At 38.6% G+C, this 24,516-nt stretch overlaps 1 protein-coding gene across 1 annotated transcript in view; it reads right to left on the bottom strand.

Moving 5' to 3' along the window:
- The window catches only part of LOC127423364 (protein bicaudal C homolog 1-like), a 148,153-nt gene that overhangs the window by 15,429 nt on the left and 108,208 nt on the right, over nucleotides 1–24,516 (bottom strand). The window contains exons 9-17 of the mRNA XM_051667610.1: nucleotides 23,701–23,832; nucleotides 17,226–17,436; nucleotides 16,415–16,570; nucleotides 14,963–15,144; nucleotides 14,697–14,838; nucleotides 12,253–12,406; nucleotides 8,868–9,024; nucleotides 2,260–2,299; nucleotides 1,050–1,204 (exon numbers count right to left, since the gene is read on the bottom strand). Coding sequence (XP_051523570.1) covers nucleotides 1,050–1,204; nucleotides 2,260–2,299; nucleotides 8,868–9,024; nucleotides 12,253–12,406; nucleotides 14,697–14,838; nucleotides 14,963–15,144; nucleotides 16,415–16,570; nucleotides 17,226–17,436; nucleotides 23,701–23,832 — 1,329 coding nt within the window. The remainder of the gene's footprint in view (nucleotides 1–1,049; nucleotides 1,205–2,259; nucleotides 2,300–8,867; nucleotides 9,025–12,252; nucleotides 12,407–14,696; nucleotides 14,839–14,962; nucleotides 15,145–16,414; nucleotides 16,571–17,225; nucleotides 17,437–23,700; nucleotides 23,833–24,516) is intronic.

A 24,516-nucleotide genomic window follows, 5' to 3' on the forward strand; every position in this document is an offset into this window, starting at 1 on the left:
GTGCGGTTCCATTGGCTGTCCTGAAGGTCAGAGTCAAAGCCTTGAATTTGATGTGGGCATCTACAGGTAGCCAGTGAAGTGAAATCAAGAGTGGGGTGACATGAGCCCTTTTTGGCTGATTGAAGACCAGACGTGCTGCTTCATTCTGGACCATCTGCAGTGGTTTAATTGTGCTAGCTGGGAGGCCAGCCAACAAAGCATACAGTAATCCAGCCTTGAAATGACCAGAGCTTGGACCAGAGCTTGCTGTGCAGCATATTCAGACAGAAAAGGTCTGATTTTCCTGATGTTGTAGAGCACAAATCTGCAAGACCATGTGGTTGATTATATGTGGGTGGTAAAATTAAGCTGGTCATCTACCACCACTCCCAAGTTCCGAACTGTTCTGGTTGGTGTCAGTGAAGTTGAACCAAGATGAAGAGTGAGGTTGTGGTCAACTGATGGGTTTGCTGGGATCACGAGGAGTTCAGTCTTGGCAAGGTTGAGCTGAAGGTGGCGTTTCTTCATTCAGCCCGAAATCTCAGAGGGGCAGGCAGAGATATGAGCTGAGACTTGAATTAATATTTTGAATTATTAATGTATTTATTACAAATATTATATTTTTTATTATTATACATAGAATTACCTTTACTTGGGGGGCTTTTTCAGCCAAAATGTATGTATGCAATTAATTGCAATTAATTTGATTAATTAATAGGCCAATTGTCTTTTTAAATCGAAGCATCACCTGTTATTATTTTGGTTTTTTTTAACTCTTGAAACTCCTACATTAGCTAGACCAGCCTTTATTTATTTTATTTGTTTTGTGATTTGTGCTGAAGAAGCTAAATGTATTCTTATACCATTCTTGTCAGATTTTATTGCTCATTTAAAATATGTTATCCAAACATAACTTTGACAAATAGTTTTGGAGATTTTGGTCTTTCCCAATCAAGGTCAACAGGAGCTGTACTTGGCTTTCAGGGAGTGTAAAAAGTTGGCCACAGATTGAACTGAATTTCCTTAAAAGGCCTTTGTCTGTGCTAAAGGCCGTCTGCTGAAGAGCTCACCTCATATGTAGTAGACATGGTGGGTTTGTAGGACACGTGATTCGCCCTGCGCAGCTCCTTAATGGTTTCTGCAGGCATGGACTTAGAGAAGCCCAGACCACTCCATGTGTTAGTGGGGGTGCGGACCTCTGTCACCACTGGCTTCTTTAACATGGCTGAAAACAGACAGAAAAAATTATTTAAACAACTGATAAGACTAGAGGTCACAGCCTATGTATTACATTTCATGCAGAAAATCATGCATGTCAGTGAATGCCATGTTTGGTTATATTTCATCCCAAAATCAAAAGGGAAAAAAATACGAAAATATTTTACTGAACGAAAAGCATTTTTTGGACCACTAAGATATTTTTGCATTGTGAAATTATTTTTTAGGACACCTAAGAACATTGTACCACCCAATTCTCATTACTGCAATACAACTTGTACCATTCCCATTGTTTTCATTGTACAGTGATTTTAAATTAAATTACATTAAAGGCAGTACTAAAGGAGTACTACTTCGATGTATAAATACTTTACAAATTTTTTTATTATTAACTATCATTATTTAGTTAAAATATATTACTTTTGCATTACAGTACCGATAATGAAATTTGTATGCATTACAGTAATGATAATTTCAGGGGAAAATGTGCTTAATTTTAATGAAAACAATGTCACACTGCAAAAAAACCTTAATGTTCATAAAAACAGACTTCCATTTCTTGAGATGTTGGAGTCAGAAATGAGGGTTTATCAGGAATTTGATGCCAAATTCCCCAGCAATGTGCTAAATCAACCCAAACCCAGAGCTTTACAATAAAACTACACCACATTTCGATACTGTTCCAACATAAATCATTAACAAAGTATTGTTTACAGTATTTTGGCGAGAAGACCGATTGGCGCTGGGTGCATTCCTCATTCTCAGTCCCATAGTTTACAGTATGAACGCTGGACACAGGACATGAAGTATGGAGAAGCTTTATGAGGCTGAGTTTATTTACTGTAAATGCGAAACAGGACTTTAATGACACCCTACTTACTGCCATATAAAGACACTGTAGTCGTGCTTTGTTCGTTGCTGGCACAGCAGACTAAACATATCCCTTTTTCAATATTCCCAAACTGCAAACCAGCAGAATTGTTTTGAGCAGTATAGATGGGTGGGAGACGATCTTAAAGGTTTGGTTTATGAATTCTTTGATTTGATTGGTCAATCACATACCTTTGGTCGCCAATAACTTCTTTTGCTCATAGTCAAACGCCTGTAGAGGGGGAAACAAAGAAAGCAAAGTATAGTTTAGGCTGTTGGGAAGGATTTTAGAGTTATGCCCCTCATTTCTCCTGTCAGCTTGGTTTATATAACGTGAAGGCAAATGGTAAACATTGCCTCATTCTGTCACAATCGTTTACCAGACTGTGGCGAGCAGACTAGTGTTAACTCTCTGTCGTTTGAGAAACACAGCATTGTCTTGGGAGACAGGGCATGAGATCGCAACACAGGCAGCAGGTATTATTTCCGTGTGGGATTTTAGGCTGCAAGCTAAGCATAAAATGCAAGCTAAGCGTGATATTCATGCCTGCTCAAATTCATTCGATAACTGTTATCGCAACTGAGGGAAGCACTTTGACACTTAAGCTCCAAGCCAAGGATATTCAATTCAAGTTCCAAGAGATTCAGCTTCTAAATTTCCTTCCAAGCAAATATGTAAAAAATCATAACTTACACTGATTCAGGAGTCAATATGTTGTATGCAAATGACATTTCAGGAATTTTCATTTTACATATTTAAGATGGCAGCCATACAGTATGTAAAAGTAAGAATGAATACATCATAAATAGTCAAAACAGTCTAAGATTGCCGTTTTGACAAGTAGAGTCACAGATGCAGCATTAGATTACGAAAAGTTTATCATTTTGTAGTTTACAATAATTGCCTAAGTTGCATGAAGTGAATTTGGACAACTGATTGGACAAACCGAAACCACTGAACTGATTCATTATTTAATGCAACTGTGATTCCTGTGTAAATCAGGGCTGTTAAAATTAACATTATAACATGTATGAATGGCCCCTTAAGAGCACTGTTGCAGAAATCTGCCACTGCCTGGTATCTTTTATATAAGCACATATATTCCGCTACTGTCAGAGTTTTTGCTTTAATGTTATATTTTGGCCACTAGAGGCCCTCATTGTGTTTTATTTCAGTTTCCCGCCATTGTATCATGTGTTATTGTTTTCACATGTGCCTTGTTCTGGGCTGTGTATTTAAGCTGATCACTTCCTTTTGTTTCTTTGCTTGGTTATTGATGTTCCTAGCCAGTTGCTGCCGTAAGTCTGCTCTAGTTCTAAGTACTAAATTTTGAAAGCCTTTTGGATTGTTTTTTCCCTGTGTTTATTTTTGCTGTTTTTTGGTGTCTTTTTCCTGAGTTCTTTGGAGATTATTTTTCCTCCTTTTGGATCCTTTTTTGGACTAAAGATTTTTCTGTTTTGTGGTTGTCAGTAAGAAATTGCTTTTTGTACCCTTTTTGCTAATAAACTCTTCTGAGTTCATTTAAGAACGCATCTGACTTTTGGGTTCAACTCCCTTCTGTGGCTCAGTGGTGGAAATTACCAGCTCTAACAGAATAACCAAGTCACATTATGAACCCAGAGATGCCTAATGCTCAGGAACTCCTGGCTGCAATTGCTCAGGAGTCCACAATCCAACGCCATGAGTCAGCACTAGTTCAGTAGGAGACTGTGATGGCTAAACACTCACAAGTGCTGTCTGATCTCATGACTTCTGTCCGTCAGTTCCTGGACCGGCTGCCCTCTACTTCAGCTACTGCTTCTACTGCTGCCTCGGTACCCCTTCTGGATTCTCGAGTGCTCTCTCCTCTGAGTGAACCTCGCCTACCTCCACCACAACATTTCTCAGGTGATCCCAGTGCATGTGATGGGTTTCTGACTCAATGCTCTCTCTCACATTTGAATTACAACCATCTTCCTTCCCCTCAGATCGGGCCAAGATTGCATATGTTATCACCCTCCTTTCTGGCAAGGCTCTTTCTTGGGCAACAGCGGTCTGGAAGGCACAGGCACCCTTCTGTTCAAGTTATTCTGTGTTTGAAAAGGAGTTCAAGCAAGTCTTTGACCACCCCCTCAGTGGCCGGCAAGCCTCTAAGAGACTTCTCACCCTCCGACAAGGTAATGGCAGCGCGGCTGAATATGCCATACAGTTTCGGAAAGTTGCAGCAGGGAGCAGCTGGAACGACGAGGCCCTCATGGTGTGTTTCCTGAATGGTCTGTCTGAGGCAATCAAGGATGATATGGCTACCAGAGAACCTGCTCGTGATCTCGAGACCCTCATGGATCAAGCAATCCGGCTGGATAATCGCCTGAGGGAGAGAAGACTGAACCGGCCATTTGTTTCCACATTGTCTGCCAGTCCAGCACTTGCTCAAATGCTACCAGTGCTCCACGAGTCCTCGGAACCCATGCAATTGGGAAGGACTAGGCTTTCCCCATCAGAATGAGACCGTCGCATGAGAGAGCGCTGTTGTCTATATTGTGGATTGTATGGTCATTTTCGCTCCACCTGCCCTGAGCTTTCGGGAAACGCCCAGTCCCGTACAGGCAAGGAAGGACTGTAACAGGAGTTACACGCACAGCTTCACCTTCCAACTCTGGATTATTCCTTCCCATCACACTCACTTGGGGAGATCAAAAACACCAACTCCAGGCATTGATTGATTCTGGTGCTGCCGGGAATTTCATGGATATTTCCTTTGCCAAAAGTCTCCAGATTCCTATTAATTCCCTTCCTGCCCCCCTAACTGCGACAGCCTTGGATGGAAGACCGTTAGCTCCAGGGAAAATAACCTCACCTCTCTCCTTTGTCTCATCACTTACCAGCACCAGGAGAGAATGTGCTTTCATCTTATATAGACTCCAGAGTTCCCTATTATCCTCGGTCACTCCTGGCTCCTCCAGCATAACCCACACTTTGACTGGTCCACTGGTGCTGTTCTCAGTTGGGGTCCCACCTGTCAGACTACATGCTTGGCCCAAAACTCCCCTGATCTTGTTCTCGAGTCCCAAGAAGCCCTAGATCTGTCTCAAGTCCCTGCTCAGTACCACCACCTCAAAGCAGTGTTCAGCAAAAGGAAGGCCACCTCCTTACCTCCTCATCGCCCCTATGATTGCGCCATTGAGCTGCTCCCAGGAACCTGTCCCCCCAGAGGTCGTATATTCTCTTTGTCTCCCCCCGAATGAACTGCTATGGACAAATACATTAACGAATCCCTTGCGGCAGGTATCATCCAACCATCCACTTCCCCTGCTGGAGCTGGATTTTTTTTTCGTTGGGAAGAAGGATGGCGGACTCCGGTCATGTATTGATTACAGGGGCCTTAATAAGATCACTATTCGAAACGCTATCCCTTGCCGCTAATCGCCACTACTTTCGAAATTCTGCAAGAAGCCTCCATCTTCACTAAGCTTGTATTGCGCAATGCCTACCATCTTGTGTGCATCAGACAAGGAGATGAATGGAAGACCGCCTTCAACACGCCCACGGGGCACTATGAATATTTAGTTATGCCCTTCGGTCTCACTAATGCTCCTGCAGTATTTCAAGCTCTCATCAATGATGTTCTCAGAGACATGCTCAACCAATTTGTGTTTGTCTACTTAGACGATATCCTCATCTTCTCGAGTTCCCTCCAAGAGCATGTAAAACATGTTAGTAAGGTTCTCAGACGTCTTCTTGATAACCATCTTTATGTTAAACCTGAGAAATTTGAGTTCCATGTGACCAAAGTTCAGTTCCTGGGGTTCATTATCAAGCCTGGCCAGATACAAATGGACCCTAAAAAGGTTCAAGCAGTTGTGGATTGGCCCTCCCCCTCGTCGGTAAAGGAAGTACAGCATTTCCTTGGCTTCGCCAATTTTTATCGCAAGTTCATCCGAAACTTCAGTACTGTGGCGGCTCCTTTATCTGCCCTCACCAAGGGGAACACAACCAGCTTTAATTGGGGACATGAAGCAGAGTTGGCCTTCAGCAAACTCAAAAGCCAGTTTACCTCTGCACCTATTCTCATTCTCCCTAACCCAGATAAACCCTTCATTGTGGAGGTCAATGCTTCGGACGTAGGGGTTGGAGCTGTGCTGTCCCAAAGGGGGGAGGACAACAAGTTGCATCCATGTGCATTCCTTTCCCACCGCCTTACACTGACTGAGATGAACTATCATGTAGGGGATCGAGAGTTACTGGCAGTTAAGCTAGTGCTTGAAGAGTGGAGGCATTGGCTTGAGGGGGCCAAACACCCATTCCAAGTATTCACGGACCACAAATATCTGGAATACATTCAGCAGGCAAAGCGACTCAACCCCCGCCAGGCACGTTGGTCCTTATTCTTCAACCGATTCAAGTTCATCTTATCCTACCGCCCCGGCTCTAAGAACCTAAAACCTGATGCTTTGTCCCGAGTATATGTAAACACTCCTCAGGAAGATTCTATTGCATCAATTATCCCCAGTTCCAAGATAATAGCTCCTATCAGGTGGGATCTGGAAAATACTGTAAAACAAGCCCAAGCCCGAGAACCTGACCCAGGAGTGGGGCCAACCCATTGCCTGTTTGTCCCTAAAGCTGTCCGCTCCCAGATCCTCCAGTGGGGACACTCCTCTCGTCTCACTTGTCATCCTGGTACCTCTCGCACTCTTGAGTTCCTCCAAAGACTATTTTGGTGGCCAACTATCAAGGAGGATGTGACAACATTTGTAAACGCATGTCCCACGTGCAACCAAAGTAAGGTCCCCCACCGTTCTCCTCAGGGGCTATTGCATCCTCTCTCCATACCTCATAGACCTTGGTCTCATCTTTCCATGGATTTTATCACTGGTCTTCCACTATCACAAGGCAACACCACTATCATGGTCATAGTTGATAGATTCTCCAAGGCCGCCCGATTTATTCCTCTGCCCAAACTACCCACCGCTAAAGAAACTGCTGAATTGGTTATAAACCACATCTTCCGAGTCTTTGGCATCCCACAAGACATCGTCTCTGATCGAGGACCCCAATTTTCCTCCCGATTCTGGTGGGCATTTTGTCAATCTCTGGGGGCTACAGTGAGTCTATCTTCTGGGTTCCACCCGGAGTCCAATGGGCAAATGGAGAAGCTTAACCAAGATCTTGAGACTACACTGAGGTGTATGGCAGCTAACAACCCATCCTCTTGGTCTTCCTTCATCATGTGGGCAGAATACGCTCACAATACCCTTCGCTCCTCTGCTACAGGCATGTCCCCTTTCGAGTGCCAGTTGGGATACACTCCTCCACTATTCCCTGAGCAAGAAGTGGAGGTTGCAGTTCCCTCTGCTCAACAGTTCGTTAAACGTTGCCGCCAGACATGGAAAAAAGCCCGACTCAAGCTCTTGAAGGTCTCTCAGCAGTATCAGCACCAGGCCAATTGCAGACGCAGACCTGCCCCCATTCTGCGCCCCAGCCAAAGAGTCTGGCTCTCCACTAAGAACATTCCCTTGCAGGTGGAATCCTGTAAACTTTCCCAGAGGTTCATTGGCCCCTTCAAGATTGCCAGGAAAGTAAACCCAGTTACTTATCGTTTATACTTGCCTAAGTCTTTGAAGATAAACCCCACTTTTCATGTCTCACTGTTAAAACCTGTTTTGTCTTCTCCTTTTCTTGCGACAGGTAAACCTCCCCCTCCTCGTATCATTGGTGGCCAGCCAGCTTACACAGTCCACAGAATACTGGATGCCCGTCGAGTACGTGGGTCCCGGCAGTATCTTGTGGACTGGGAAGGCTATGGCCCTGAGGAGCGCTCCTGGGTTCCTGCCAAGGACATCTTGGACCCCAAACTAATTCAAGAATTTCATGCTCGCAAGTCCAGTCGTCCGTGAGGGAACGTCAGGAGCCGTTCCTAGAGGGAGGGGTCCTGTCAGAGTTTTTGCTTTAATGTTATATTTTGGCCACTAGAGGCCCTCATTTTGTTTCATTTCAGTTTCCCGCCATTGTATCATGTGTTATTGTTTTCACATGTGCCTCGTTCTGGGCTGTGTATTTAAGCTGATCACTTCCTTTTGTTTCTTTGCTTGGTTATTGATGTTCCTAGCCAGTTGCTGCCGTAAGTCTGCTCTAGTTCTAAGTACTAAACTTGGAAAGCCTTTTGGATTGTTTTTTCCCTGTGTTTATTTTTGCTGTTTTTTGGTGTCTTTTTCCTGAGTTCTTTGGAGATTATTTTTTCCTCCTTTTGGATCCTTTTTTGGACTAAAGACTTTTCTGTTTTGTGGCTGTCAGTAAGAAATTGCTTTTTGTACCCTTTTTGCTATTTTTGTTAAACTCTTCTCAGTTCATTTAAGAATGCGTCTGACTGTTGGGTTCAACTCCCTTCTGTGGCTCAGTGGTGGAAATTAAGACTCTTGCGCCAGAAACCCACGTTCGAATCCCAGTTCTGACAGCTACAAAATACAGTGTCAACACAAATTGCAGAACTTAACAATTATACATATTATTTTTACTTCCCTTTCTTTAAAAAGGAATCGACTGTGTTAACTACAAAATATTATTAGATTGTGTTCAAAAAAAAAAAAAATTATTCGATTGACAGCCCAAGTGTAAATACGTCTATGCCGCTTCTGTGACACCTGCTTGATGTGAAGGGTTATATAATGATAATGTATGTGTAATATTTTGTGTTCCTAAAATCCTTAATCTGGACTGTGGACTGCTAAATGGTGACTTCTGCTTTAGACAATTAAAGTAAACCCCCCTTTTGGCACATTTCTTGTGACTGAGAGTGCGACTCAAGGGAAGAATTCTTCACCTGCATGTTGGAGAAGGAGGATTGGGGCGGCAGGCGGATTCTCTCTGAGTTCTGCTGAGCGGCACGTTCTGCTGCTCTCTCGCTGCCTGGAGCGCGCTTATCAGCAACTGGACTCTCAGAGGCACTGGAGTCAGAGTCCGACAGCAGACAGTCTGAACTAGAGTGAGTGGAAAAGAAAGAGATAATTAATAGGTAAAAGGCTAAGGCAATACTGTATATGTAAACATACTGCATTAGCTACAAACTCAAGCTTTGTCTCTAGTACTGTTTACACCCAGATTTACATAGTCAATGGAACCTTTAATATTCTTTTGAACTGCTTGATCTCAGACTCACTGATCCCTTCAGCTAAGGCTAAATTTCACAGTTATGATCTAAAGAACGCAACAGTTTGGTTCCGGAAGTAAAAATCTAATTTATTTTCTCCATAGGCAAATTGATTTTGTAATTACAACTTATTAACCTTTAAAGGCAGTCCTACCGTGAGTTCTGAGGTAATTAATCTATAGTGCAGGCTTCTGCTGAAGCCATGAGTCCACGTTATTTCAAAGTAATTTTTAAATAATTGTAGCAGTGTTCCAAATAACAAACTAAATGCTATGCACTCAGCCATGTAGGGCATGAATTTTCAAAGTGCAGTATCATCCCAAATGGAACACTTAACATTTCTTTGCTACACAGAAACATTTGCCATTTTTCAGCTGATGGAAGTGACGTTTCAAAAGCATGCAATGTGTTGCCATTAGCTTTAGCGCATTAGCCAAACTCAATTCAACACTTGTATCTCAAACATCATACATATTCACACTGAGTGTGGTGATGGTAAAGCATTCAACTGTGCTGTCTTCACTGAAGTTTTGTTAGTTACAACATTCTTCATTATTTACAATTGTTTTGTCAAACCAGCAATGCAGCCAGGTATCTCTACCCCTTGCACTACATGAGTCAAGCCACAAGCACTGAGTGCATAAGTGTCCAACATTCCACACTTTGTTTTGATGGTTGAAGAAGTGCATCATCTGGGTACTCATAGTACACTTCTTTTTGTTGCATTTTCAGTGTTAACATACTACTCGCACTACTTACACTACAAAATGACATAGTGCAGAAGTGTGCGGTTTGGGACACACCTTGTGTTTAACTGACCTGTTTCAGTGACGTCACTGAAAAGATCAAAAGATCTCTCCAGTGACAGCTTACTGCCACAACGCACTGTAAATGACGCAACCGAGTCAGTCTCTGAACACTCTTAAATTACTTATATATTTGAACATATATTAATATTTTACAATATACTTTATATATATTGATTCACGTATAACTAATAACTTAAAATCAATAGATTTATATTTACCATCGTTTTAATTCTATTACATCATTTGCAATGCTTCATGGGATTTGAGTTTATTTCCTTATGACATCAAGTACACATTCTTGTCCTTTTGTCTTTTTGTCTAATTATCAAATATATTGCTTAAAATATAAGTATGCAATGTCGAGTTTCACCTCGGAGCTGGTTGGTTTGGTTCATGGCTTAGAACTCTTTTATGAAGATTTTTATGAAATCTCGATGAAAAAAAATTAATGGGAAAAATACTTCCGGAACCAAAAGTGGGCGGGAACTGTTGCGCTCTATTACATATCTGCTGTTGACCTTTAAAAGATGGAGACAGATAGAGAGACAGACACACTAGAGACATACACAAGTTCAGTTATAAAGTTTATGTAAAGATGAAATATACAGTGCATACATTAAATACAAATTGAATAGGTGGTCAATTTTAACATTGATTAGTGGTATCATGTTTCTGGAAATACAACATATGTTGTGTGTTTGAGTGCTGTCAGTCAATTACATTTTTTAATCGTGATTAATCGCATAATTTTTGTAGTTAATCGCAGTTATTCACAGATTTTAAAAGTGCTGAAATTTGACAATATATATATTTAGTTTCTTGTCAAAATTAATTTATTTCCATCTTAGGAAAGAAAACAAAACAATATGTAGCAATATAATGCTTCATTAACATTTTCCAAACAAAGCCTTTCACAATATAAAGATAGAAATGCACTAAAATAGTGTCAATTCAAGTAACATTAAACGTTTCCCAAAGACTAAGTTGGAGTTTGACTAATTGAAAGAACTAATCCCCAAATAGGTTGCATTTACATTGCAATAGGCATTACATCCCTTAACCTCTCATCCTCCACAATATTAATCTGCTGATAGACTATCATCTTTGTTACAGCAATCGTGAAACAAACATGTCTCATTCTGCATTTTGGTGATAGTTAAGATTTGGTGTGCTTGGGGGCCTGGGTAGCTCAACGAGTATTGGCGCCAACTACCACCCCTGGAGTCGCAAGTTTGAATCCAGGGTGTGCTGAGTGACTCCAGCCAGGTCTCCTAAGCAACCAAATTGGCCCGGTTGCTAGGGAGGGTAGAGTCACATGGGGTAACCTCCTCATGGTCGCGATTAGTGGTTCTCGCTCTCAGTGGGGCGCATGGTAAGTTGTGCGTGGATTGTGGAGAGTAGCATGAGCCTCCACATGCTGGGAGTCTCCGCAGTGTCATGCACAACGAGCCACGTAATAAGATGCGTGGATTGACTGTCTCAGAAGCGGAGGCAACTGAGACCTGTCCTCCGCCACCCGGATTGAGGTGAGTAATTGTGCCACCATGAGGACCTACTAAGTAGTGGGAATTGGGCATTCCAAATTGGGGAGAAAAAGGGATAAAAAAAATAAAAAAAAGATTTGGTGTGGTTCTGTGGTAATTAAAATGGGCCTTACATAGGCTGAAAAATACTTGATTTCTATCACAAGTCCCATCTGGGATTGTTTTGTACATCAAAAAGAGCTAAGAGCTCCTTTCTCCATCATTTTATCACTTACAGGAAAGCGTTGTCAGAGGTTATTATATTTACTGAGATAACAACCTCCGTGGCTCTATCATAGGAGAGAGCTTAACAGTCAACTAGCGTGTTACGACAGTGCCGACCATAGATTGTCTATGGGACATATGCTATTTTATGCTAAGCTTGTAGGCTCCTCTTGGTATAAGGGCTCTGGCACTGTTGTGTTTGTGGTGTGGGCGTCAGTGTAATGACTCCAGGCAGACACATTACAAAGAATTAGCGTTAACACGTTAATTCTGACAGCACTAATGATAACATATTTATGGATGAGTCAAACTAAGCAAAGAAATGCATTATTAAAAACTAGACTTACAGCAGTTCTATAAACTTTTTGAATTTCATTCCATTTTAATTACAGTCCTGAATGTTTACTACCTCAATTCAAATTCTGTTATTTAAGGCATTTTCAATTCAGTTTCAAAGGGTGCACTATTGTGTTTGTGTGTGTTCAGGTGTGTGTTTCATACTGTAGGAGAGAGTTCTTGGTGCCCTGTAACAGCTCCAGAGCTTGTCTCTTTCCTGAGGTCGTTTTACAAGACGCCAACATCTGCTTCAGTTCATTACTGTTCCCCGAGTGAGAGGGGCTACGTGGCATGCCCACCTCCACAAACGTATCCGAGCCTGAAACACACATGCAAAAGTGTTATTCTTTCCTTAAGCCCCCTTATTGAATGTTTTAGCTGAGTAGTTTCAAATTGTATTCACTATCAAAGAATCTACCACAACATTTACCTTCAGTGCTTTTAAGGAATAACCAGATCTAATTTACTTCATCTCATCTGGTAGTAAAAACACATGTCGCCTGACTAAATGGAAGTATGGCCAACTCAAACACCTTTAACCACAACAATGGCGGAGCATGGAAAACCTTGCACAAATGCCCCATTCACAGAGCAGGAAAAGAATGGTATAACCATTTGGAAGAGTTTATATTTATGCTTAATTAGACTGACCAAAGTCAATAAATTCTCATTTCCAATTAATAGTAGGTTAAGGAGTGGCTGCAAGTACTAATCAAATGGTTGACATAATTCAGCAGTGAATGTCACTGGTTGCATTAAGATCTAATTAAGGGCAGCGTAATATATCTTTAATTAAACGTTAATTCATATGACATACTCTGTAATATAAAAACAAAGCGTACTGGCATTTTCCAAAGAACATTACTCAATTTGACATATGCCTAAAATTTATCTTGTAAACAATGCCATTAAATTTGATTGACTGTAATAGTTTTTTGAAAGAGAAATGTGTGCCCTAATGAGAATATATTGGCCTTGTATACACCTAGTATTAAGACCTGGTTCGGGTGATCCGATCACAAGTTGTTAGTTGAGACGGATCCCTGTGACTACTTGTTATCAAATGTTAACCTAAAAATGGGTAACATCTAAATTAAATGGTTTTATTCAAATCAGAAATGTTATTTAACATTACTGAATCTACCTGAAAACATTAGGTTACACCAATAAAACTAAGAAGCTTTTTCTACCTGATCTAAGCTTTAAACTTAAAGGAATAGTTCACCCAAAAAGGAAAATTCACACATCATTTACTTGTCATCCCAGAAATGACATTCTTTTTTCTGTAGAACACAAGATGATTTCTAGAAGAATATCTCAGATCTGTAGGTCCATACAATTCAAGTGAATGGGGTCCAAAACTTTGAAGCTACAAAAAGCATATAAAGGCAGTATAAAAGTAATCCATTAGACTCCAGTGGTTTAATCCATGTCTACTGAAGTGGTCCAATCAATTTGGGTGAGAATAGACCAAAATGTTACTCCTTTTCACTATAAATCTTGATATCTGCAGTCTCCTTGGTGATCATGATTTCAAGCTTGATTACACTTCCTAGCACCATCTAGCGCTCTGCTCATGCGTTAAGTATTAGGAAGTGTAATCGAGCTTGAAATAATATTCGGCATAGAGACTGCAATGACAAGATGTACAGTAAAAAATGAGTTACATTTTGGTCTGTTCTCACTGATTGTTCAATCAAAACCAATTGGACCACTTCAGAACACATGGATTAAACCACTGGAGTCGTGTAGATTACTTTTATGTTACATTTATATGCATTTTTGAGCTTCAAAGTGTTGGACCCAATTCACTTGCATTGTATGGAGCTACAGAGCTGAAATATTCTCATAAAAATCTTTTTTTTGTGTTCTGCAGAAGAAAGAAAGTTATACACATTTGAGATGGCATGAGGGTTTAGTTAATGATGCATTTATTTACAAAATATATATATACACACACAGTATATAAAAACTTGAGAGGAACCTGACCTCAGGTTTCATAATACATGTACATAATCCAATATTATTTAGCGGATTGTGTGAAAGCCGATCGGCCCACATACATTTTTTTGGGCCTCTTCCCCCCTTTCACTTTGTATGTAAACATTACCGGCATTATTACTGGCATATAACATGTGCGCAATTGTTGTGCTCATAACCGTTTACATTTCAACGTCAAAAGCAGAGAATAGTAAGTATCATGTAATCGCAGGTTTCTTACATTGTCAGATTTTAAAATAAGATTGTTTTTGTTGCTTATAAGCATCTTGCTCAGTGTCATGCTCCATGTCGCCTGGGAGAGGCTGAATGTTAAATGTTTTTCCTGTGAGCGCTCAGCGCCTCCTCACTGCGGAGGAGACTGTTTCGCAGCTCTCAGTGTTGTGCTGCTTGGTTTTAATTACATTATAATGTGTTTGTTTATGTATCGTGAATATCATACGATACAATACAATATGTAATTTTTTTACACCCCTAAAATATATATATATATAAACTGTATATAAATATATGTATTTAGTGTAGCACTGTCCACTTGTGATCTGATCGCCCAAAACAGAAAATAAAACCAGATGTAATGGGGTCATTGAGGATCTGTGGGTTATATGGACCTTGGTCTTGGCTTGACTTGCTGGACAGCGGTTCCGAAGGGCAGTGAGAGCTGGCTTCCTGCACAGAGTCAGCATGAGCTGCTGTCATAACTTTATCAGCCAGAGACGTTGCAGACATTCTGCTGTACATGCAGTTGGGCTGCTACAAACACACATACAGAATATTTTGGTCAAATAAGAAATCAAAGGATGCTAAATAGAGTACCGTAGATATTCATGACAGCTTTAGACTGCATATAATGTCCTGATGATGATGGCTTGCTCACTTTGCTACTGAGGGGGGACACGGCCTTACTGCAGTCTGATACTCCATTGACTTGGGTGTCTATAAGGGCGAGACCGGGTGGAGGGGAAGGGGTGTTCTGGGTGTAGCCTGGCACTCCTGACAGCAAGATGCTGGTTAAAGTGGCCTGGGTGGCTGGATGGATCATTAGGGGCGATGAGAAACCTGACAAAATATTGGGTGGAAGAACACAGAGAGAAGCCATTACAAGTCATTACAATATGGCTTTAAGTATGGAAGGCCAAATAACTTAAAATTAAATCATTAAATGAATATTTAAATAAATCATTAAATACATAGTGAATTAATTTAAAATCATTAAATAAATCATTAAATAAACAACTAAATACATAGTAAATTAATTAAATGTATCATTAAACAAATCATTAAATATTTAAATAAATCATTAAATACATAGTAAATTACTTAAATGCATGATTACATCTGTACATAAAATCTCCCATGTCTTTCATTTCAGCACTAGGTTTCAATCAATTTCATTTCAACAATAGCTCTCTACCTCCATTTTATTTAAGAGCTTGCTTTGGGATCTTTTTAACTTAAGCAAGAGCATTACCGACACGCCAATCAAAGCAGGTGGGTGTAATTAAAAGCACTCCTTTGAGATTTTCTCATTGGCTCAGAATGTCAGCAGTCCAAATTAATCGAGTGCAAAACGCACAGTTACTGTCACTGACAGCTTTCATTTCAGCCAACATCTCCACTTTTTTGGTTAGCTACTTCATCTGCAAGAGTCAACAAGAAATCTTTGATTATACCAAGCTCAGACATAGCCTTTGCGGTGTGAAAAAATAATGCCAAAACTAACCAGAAAGTCCAAAGAAATAGATTTTGAAAGGTGACACCAACAATTTCATTATGTATTTAATGATTTAAATATTTATTTAACAAAAATAAATAAATAATAATAATAATAATAAAAAAATAATAATAGTAAAAAAATTATAAATAAATAAATAATATACTGTATATATATATATATATATATATATATATATATATATATATATATATATATACAGTATATATTGTCTGTTTAAAAAAATATAATATTAACAAATTAATTAATGCATGTATACATATCATATGTAATAAATATCTGACAAAACTAAGATCTAGACAAATGTTTTAAATTAGATTTATTTAAATATGCTTAAAAAATGAATTTTGTTTACTGAATTTTAAAAGTTCATTCTTCTCTTTAGGTTTAATTACATTTTTTTATACATTTATTCTGAATTCATTATATGATATATATTATTTAAATAAAATATATATATATATATATATATATATATATATATATATATATATATATATATATATATATATATATATTTGTTTTTTTTATTTTTTTTTTTTATTGTGTGTGTGCATGTTAGTGAAGGACAGTCTGTTCTATTCATTTCTCTACCTGGAGTGCTGGGCTGGCTGGCCAGTGAGTTGGACCAGAGAGTGGGGCTGGGTGTTCCAGAGGTGGGTGTCTGTAAGGGGCTGATGGAGCTGTTAAGCGCATTCAGGAGGGAGTTGGATGAGGGTCCAGTCATGGCTGTTGTAGGTCCCAGAAGACCTGCAGGTCAGACACACAACCAGACATTAACCATACACGCACAGTCAAAACAAGCCATATACTGAACACTTTTTTTTTTGCTTCAAGCAAGTGTTTAATTGCTTGATCTGAATCAGAGTTCAATTTCAGCCCCAGCCCCTGCAGGTCTCTTTTCACACTGGACTTTTGAGTCAGAACCACCAGAGTAGAGCACCACCATGTGTACTAACAGAAGCTGTTTACTACTGTAACTAGGTAACAACTCAGGAGGAGAAAACATCAGTTTTAATGTGTTATTAAAATAGCTGTCTCTTCAGATCTACTACCAAAACTTCCCAAGCATAGAAAAGCAGTTGCATTTGTCTGCTGTGGATACATCCCAAAAAAGGCAAAGAAACAATTTCTGCTCTCTAATGGCAATTTATTCCGAGACAAGCAGTTATGAGAAATGCATTACTATTGTACTTTAATAAGATAATAATAATAATATGGTAAGTGTGTGTGAGCGGAAGCATACAAAGATGCAAATTAGCAGATCACTTCCATGAGTTAAGCCGGATTGCAACAGATGTCTCAATTTTCACTGAACAATTACTTAAATTTCCGTTTGTCACACAGATATGCAAAGTAAATGTACTTTTATATTAACCAGAATATAAATTGACTGTTGTCTTACCCAGGCTTGTGAGGCCGAGGCCGGCAGAAGCCAGTATGTCTAGCCCAACCGGGCAGCTGAGAGCAGCGGCAGGAGCGGACGGAGGGCTACTGGAGCTGCTGCTGGTGATGCTGGTGGAGGCTGATACACCACTGCTCTCCAAACCCAGCAGATAACGCCTGGCCTCATACATGTTCAAAGTGTTCCTCTCCACACTCTTCACTATCACTGACTGACAGCCCAGAGAAAGTGACATTGAGAAGGTTAGGTGAGACTTTAGAAATCAGCTCTCATCCACTAATAGGTGCTCTATTATTCTGGACACAATGTTTTCAGAGACTTGATTCTTGTTTTCTGTACCATATGACACAGTCAAAGTCTTCAGGACATTACATTTGTGAGGGATAATTTACAGTCAGCTAGTCATTATCTCAAAAAAGGATCCTGACGTGAAGCGGGTGTTCTTGCACCCAGAAGGAGTTAATTTTGCAATAGTGACCAACTGACTGTATTATCATTATGTTGACAAGGATTATGGATATAATGTGCTTAGTATGTTGGAAAATAATAGTTTATTGGAAGTCACAAAGAACAGGCTTGACACTGTTAAGAACTGCCAACTGTACTAGTGGTGAACTCTATCAACTGAAATTAATCAGACTGGAGGATTTATGAGGATGTAATTCTGCATGTCCTAAATTTTTTGTCATTTGCTAGTATTTACTTCCAAAATATTTCTTAACACATGTATATACTAGATATGACACCACAGGTTAAGACTTCTGTTGAAGAGAACTAGTAGAAGAGTGAAAGAAGAGAAGCTGGTTTATACAGAGGCATCAACAGACAAATCACTGTAATGGAAAACTATGGGGTTTATGCAAAGACACATAATTTACAGTGCTGCCATTCAGCCTAAAACACAGGCTAGGATTTCACCCTTGACCATGGCCAAGGACGTGAACATGAATACTGTGAAATTTTCCCAGTTTCCACATCCCAGCCGTAAGCCACCCACAAATCCTATATGTTCCATACATTACTTTTATGAGACTAGCAACCCCTAATGCTTGATTTGAGTATTCAAGAATTCTTTATGTAATATATACAATGGGGTCTGAAAGTATAAGACTTTTATTTTGCATTATTTTATCATTTAAAACATCATAATCGCATAACAATCTTTAAAAAGTGATTAAAAAATGTAACATGAATTCCAGAATTTCTTAGTATTTGGTACAGTATGTCCTCTTTTTGCTGTAATGACAGCATGCACTCAAGCAGGCATGGACTCCACAAGTTTGTGCAAAACCTGATGTTATCCAACATGATCTGAGAATGTTTCAAAGAGTATCTTAACAAAGGAGTTATCATGGTCAATGTCACAAATTTACTTACATTTGATTAGTGACATAGAAATAGTACAGAAACCTAAATATTTCATATTAAGTTTACGTCATAACACTTCTTTGTTCTTAATTTGTCAAAATCCTAAAAAATTATTTACTTTACTCTTAAACAATCCCAGATTTTTGATGTCTCAGAGGTGAAGTGCGACACTTTTTGATCATTTGCAATTGGTATTGTTTTAAAATATTATCCAAATGACTAAATCAATTTCATCCCATACTTGTTAAGGATGAACTTAACAGTTTTGGGGAAACTACTTTGAAACTTTAGCTTACCAAGCTACAAGCTACTCATAACTTAAATTAGTTAAACTACAGTAAAGCTACACTACAGGCTACTAACAAAAAGTAATTAACTACAACCTCAATTCCGAAAAAGTTGGGACAGAATAAAAAATGCTAATAAAAACAAAAAGTAGTGATTTGTAAATTATATTCACCCTTTGCTATATTGAAAGCACTACAACTACACATTATATGATGTTTTACCTTGTGAATTTCATAGTTTTTTTTTTTTTTTTTTGGAAAATGTACAGTCATTTCAAATCAGATGAGTGAACACACTCCAAAAAAGTTGGGACAGTCAAGTGTGACTGTTTTACCACTGTGAAACATCACCATTTCTTCTAATAACACTTATTAAGCATTTAGGAACTGAAGACACAAGTTTGTTAAGTTTAAAAAGTGGAATTCTCCCCCATTCATCCATTATGCAGGTCTTCAGCTATACAATTGTATGGGGTCTTCGTTGCCGTATTGTGCGCTTCATAATGCACCACACAGTCTCAACTGGAGATGGTCAGGACTGCAGGCAGGCCAATCTAGCACCCGCACTCTCTGCTCATTCGGCCAGTATGTGGTTTGAAGTTGTCCTGCTGAAAATTCCAGGACATCCCTGGAAAAGACGGTGCAGGATGGCAGTATATGCTACTCCAAAATTTTTACATATCTGTCTGCATTAATGGTGCCCTCACAGATGTGCAAGTTATCCATGCCATGGGCACTGACACACCCCTGGCTCATACAGACACTGGCTTTTGGACCTGATGCTGATAACAGCTTGGATGGTCCTTTTCCTCTTTGGCCCGGAAAACACAATGGCTGTGTTTTTCATGTCTGCTCATCGGACCAAAAAACAATGTTCCACTGTACTACTTTCCATCTAAGATGAGACCGAGCCCAGAGAAGTCGGCAGCGCTTCTGGACAGTGCTGATGTAGGGCTTCTGCTTTGCATAGTAAAGTCTTAACTTGCATCTTTGGATGCAGCGGCGAGTGGTGTTGACTAACAAAGGTTTACTAAAGCAATCCCAAGCCCATGTTCATGATATCCTTTACAGATGAATTATGTTTTTTAAGAAAGTGATGTCTGAGGGATCAGAAATCACGCATTCAAAAGTGGTTTCATCTTGCCCTTTACGTACCGACATTTGACCTTTAATCTTTTAACTATATTGTGCACTGTAGAGGGTGAAATGCCAAAAATCCATTCAATTTGTCTTTGGGGAACATTGTTCTCAAAGTGCTGGATTATTTGCAGAAACATCTGTTGGCAAATTCACAAGTCTCGAATGATCCTTGTTCTTGAAGGACTAGGCTGGTTTGGAGGCTCCTTATATACTATGACACAATTTGCTTCACCTGTTTAACATCTCCTGTTTCACATTGCCTTGTTATTTTAACTCGTCAAATTGTTATTAGTCTTAAATTGCCCATGTCTCTACTTTTTTGGAGCGTGTTGCAAATCATCTGATTTGAAATTAATGTACATAGAAGAAATTCACAAGGTAAAACATAATATAATGTGTATTTGTTGTGTTTTCAATTTAGCAAAGGGTGAATATAATTTACAAATCACTACTTTTTGTTTTTATTAGCATTTTTCATACTGTCCCAACTTTTTTGGAATTGGGGTTATACATTTCAGTCATGTCAACTCTCGAAAAGATTTAGCATGTTAATGTGGGTATGACATATTTATCGAATTTTGGTCTTGGCAGACTAGATCTGCTACACTGCTGCTGCTGTAGAGCAAGTACGGAGACTTGCTACTTCTAGAATGCCCATATAGCAGATCTAGACAAGTGAAGCTGGGGTGGAGGTGAGTTTTAGAAAAATAAAAAAAACTCTTGCAGCACGTTGCAGTAAAACTGGCTTATCTGCAAAACTGAGCTATGTAAATGTTAGACAAAGAGAGTGACAATTCGATTGGCTCCTCGGTTACATGGCAAAGGACCAATCAGCTTACATCATGCAGCTATGTTTAACATGTCACATGTGAGCGAGCCAATTGGCTAACAGATAACAAGTTCAAAGAAACTTATCAGCTTGCGCCACGTAGAGTTACATGGCTGAACTTCAAAAAATATTTTAGATATATATACCAATCCGATGATATTATCAGTTCTGATAGCAGAATTCAATAATATCACCTGATAGTTATATATTAAATTATTTGTAGTGTTCCCTTACAGTATTTGTAGTAAAACCATAGTAACCACAAAATGAACCACTGTTTCTTCTAGGGATGTGCCCGAAGCCAAATACCTTATTCGGAAAGGCACGAATAATGATTTCAAAATGAATAACGAATTCATCCGAATATTAGAAAAATATTTGAATGACTGATTATCCAAGAAGCACAAGGATAAAGCGACATTTTAAATAAACATTACATACAAAATTACAAAGAATTTATGAATCTGTGCAGCCAATATTTCTAAAGTGTAACCTTATGAATGAAAATGCGCATGATTTCATCGACTCCATTTGCGATCTCCGTTAATTGTATGCATCTTGAGCTTGTCAAGTGTAACATTAAGATACAACAATATATATATATATATACACTTTCCACGTATTGAAATGTCTAGGTCAGAGCTTGTCTATCCATCTTTTAAAGTTGATCACATTTATATTCACATCAGTGATTAAGGAAATTATCTTGATAAGACTTTATTCTGAAAAAAAGTTAAAATGCTCCATAAAGGTTTAAATGCTCCATAGAGTATTAATATATTAGGAATATTCCTCCTTCTTATATATATATCTTGTTCTTTAAACTGCACTACCTCTGGTAAAGCGCTATATAAATTTAACATTATTATTATTATTATTATTTAACTAAATAATGGCATCTTATCATAAAAATTCCTGATAGATTTACAGGATTTTCACCGGTTTGTAGGCTATATTGATTTTATTTTAATTTCTTTTAATGTTTAAATTTGTATTTATTATTCACTGCAAAATGTGTGCTTGACTTTCACATTTTGCTTGACACCTCCTGCCTGCAGAATAATGTTGTTATACGTGCACAGACAAACAAAAATCCTGTTTCATGCAGATATTAATATCAGAAATACCAGGAGAAACCGCAATATATTCCACAGTTAATGTAGCCTACAAATTCATCTTCATCTGGTGAGAGGAGAAAATAAATAAATAAATAAATAAATAAATAATATATATATATATATATTATAATAGTTGTAATAATAATAATAATAATTATTATTATTATTAGACTATTATTATGAAAAGGCATATACAAGGCATACTTTATTAATAGAAATGATAAATGTAAGAGTAACATTTAAAAATGGGCATTTCATTTAGTTTTGATGCACTTCCGGTTTAAGCCACACCCACACCCATTTCTATCCGAATACAGAGACAGACTTTTGAACTCTTGATCTCCCCCGATCAAAATACATCAGCACTGCACTATATTACTCTTACTCTTATATCTCACACAGGACTGTCATAAATTATCTTAACAACTGACTATCAACCGACAGCCTGAGTATCAATACAGCACAATACAACCTACTGTACATTCTATATATACTACTATATATACTTTTTAATTTTTTTATTTTTATTGAATAATGTGTATCTATATAGTGCGTATTGTATACTGTACAGTGTATGTTATTATTTGTATATTGTTGAGTGTAATTATGTGTATATCAGATGTTTAAATTGTGCTGTGTTAATTTGATGTTATTGTAAACTGGTATATGTCTCATCACTGTCACGACTGCTATGTTGATCGGAACTGCACCCAAGAATTTCACACACCATTGCACTTGTGTATATGGCTATGTGACAATAAAAGTGATTTGATTTGATTTTGATTTGAGATAACTGTCATATGAACAGATACAGATACAAATACAGATAATGGCTTCACAGCACACCCCTAGTTTCTACAGTCACAATTACTAAATTATTACTATAGTAAAACTATGGTTACTATATGGACACAACAGAATTACTTTAGTAATACTGGTTACTGGTTAATTGTATGAAAACCATGGTTTCTGCCAAACAAAAACTATGGTCATGGTTACTACAATATTACTAATTTTTGTAAAGGTTAAACAAATAGGGTGGAAACAATAAATTAAACATAAATGTATACTTAATGTACACAAATGAACTAGAAAACACCCTATATAATATAACTGAATTGAATGTATAAACTGTAGCAATAAACTAAATATTTGCTTCAAAAAAGAAGGCAAAGTCCCTTAAGGCTGCTTGGGGGCTCAAGTGAATCAGTGAATCATTTATGTGAACTATTTCTTGAACATGAACTGTCCGAAAGAATCTACTCACAAAAATGAATCTGAGTTTCTAACGCTAAATATAAGGGAATGTTTTATTTATTTTTAACTGGTCAATTTAAAAGAACGGATTAACTTAAATAATTTGGTTTTCCATGCGCTACATCAGAAAGAGAGGACGGTTTAGGTAAGCACGTTTGATTACTCTTTTCGCTTGATTCCTCTGTTCGCAAAACAATGTGATAAATGTTGCATTTTATGACACTACTCTGTTGGAAAATGCAGCTTGTTAATGAAAAAGCTACACTATTGTGAAAACAGCTGAGCTTAAAATGTAGTTAACTTATTTGCATCACTACTTTTAGTTAACTACTCCCCAACACTGGAACTTGATGATGATTTTAGTAAATGAAGAATATACACATTTATCTTAAGTGTCCCAATTTACCTGTATTCCCCCTATATGAAAGAAAAAGGGGTAATTTAACTTTTTAGTTTGTGACATTGTGTGCGCAAACCTTGCTAGGTTGTTTGGGTTTTGGTTTGATGCTAATGAACACATCAAGCTGTTCCATCAGAGCAGAGATGCACTGCGGCTCCACCTCAATGTCATCTTTGATATCAAACATCAGAACCAGCGGTAGACAGCCCTGCAGAAATCACAAGCAAGGAAGTATGAAACCAAGATTTTCTAAATCGTTTTAAATCATCAAGCTTTAAATGTTTCAATGACTTTGCTGGATTTTGTCCTGAAGCAGCAAAGATCTAGTTATTCACCAGTAATCCATCACCTCCTTCTCATGTTGAAAAGAAAACAGCAGCAGGTTCTCCAGGCGAAAAGCTTTCATTTACTGGGCATTGACCCCCTTTTTCCTCTCTCGACACAGCTAACTCAGCAGACAGCAAGGAAACTGCTAAATATGCAAAAGTTCTAGAGGGTAGATCATGCGGTAGAATCCTGCCATGACAGTCTTATTTGTGAATGCTAAAAATGTCCTTAATGGATCTAAGTTTAACCAGAAAGCTTGTGTGAATAAATTATTCTAAGCCACTAAGTTTCTTCCCTCGCCCCCCCAGTGTGTGTTAAATCAGGACTGGGTTGTCTTGTGAGGACATGCAGAGCTATCACTGTCTCTTAGCGAAGACCGCAGAGCTGTGGAGAGCTAATTATTTTGCTTTCTTTCAGCAAGGGAATGCTCTCCACATGTGTGTTCCTTAAAATGGATTTTGTTTTTATACTACTTCTGGTCCCCCTGGCGTTCTCATCTTTATATTCCTCTGTGTTGGTTAGGGACCGTTAATTTGAACCACACAATAAGACTAACCAGCTCTGA

This window comes from Myxocyprinus asiaticus, chromosome 32 (assembly GCF_019703515.2).
Source record: "Myxocyprinus asiaticus isolate MX2 ecotype Aquarium Trade chromosome 32, UBuf_Myxa_2, whole genome shotgun sequence".
NCBI lineage: Eukaryota > Metazoa > Chordata > Actinopteri > Cypriniformes > Catostomidae > Myxocyprinus > Myxocyprinus asiaticus.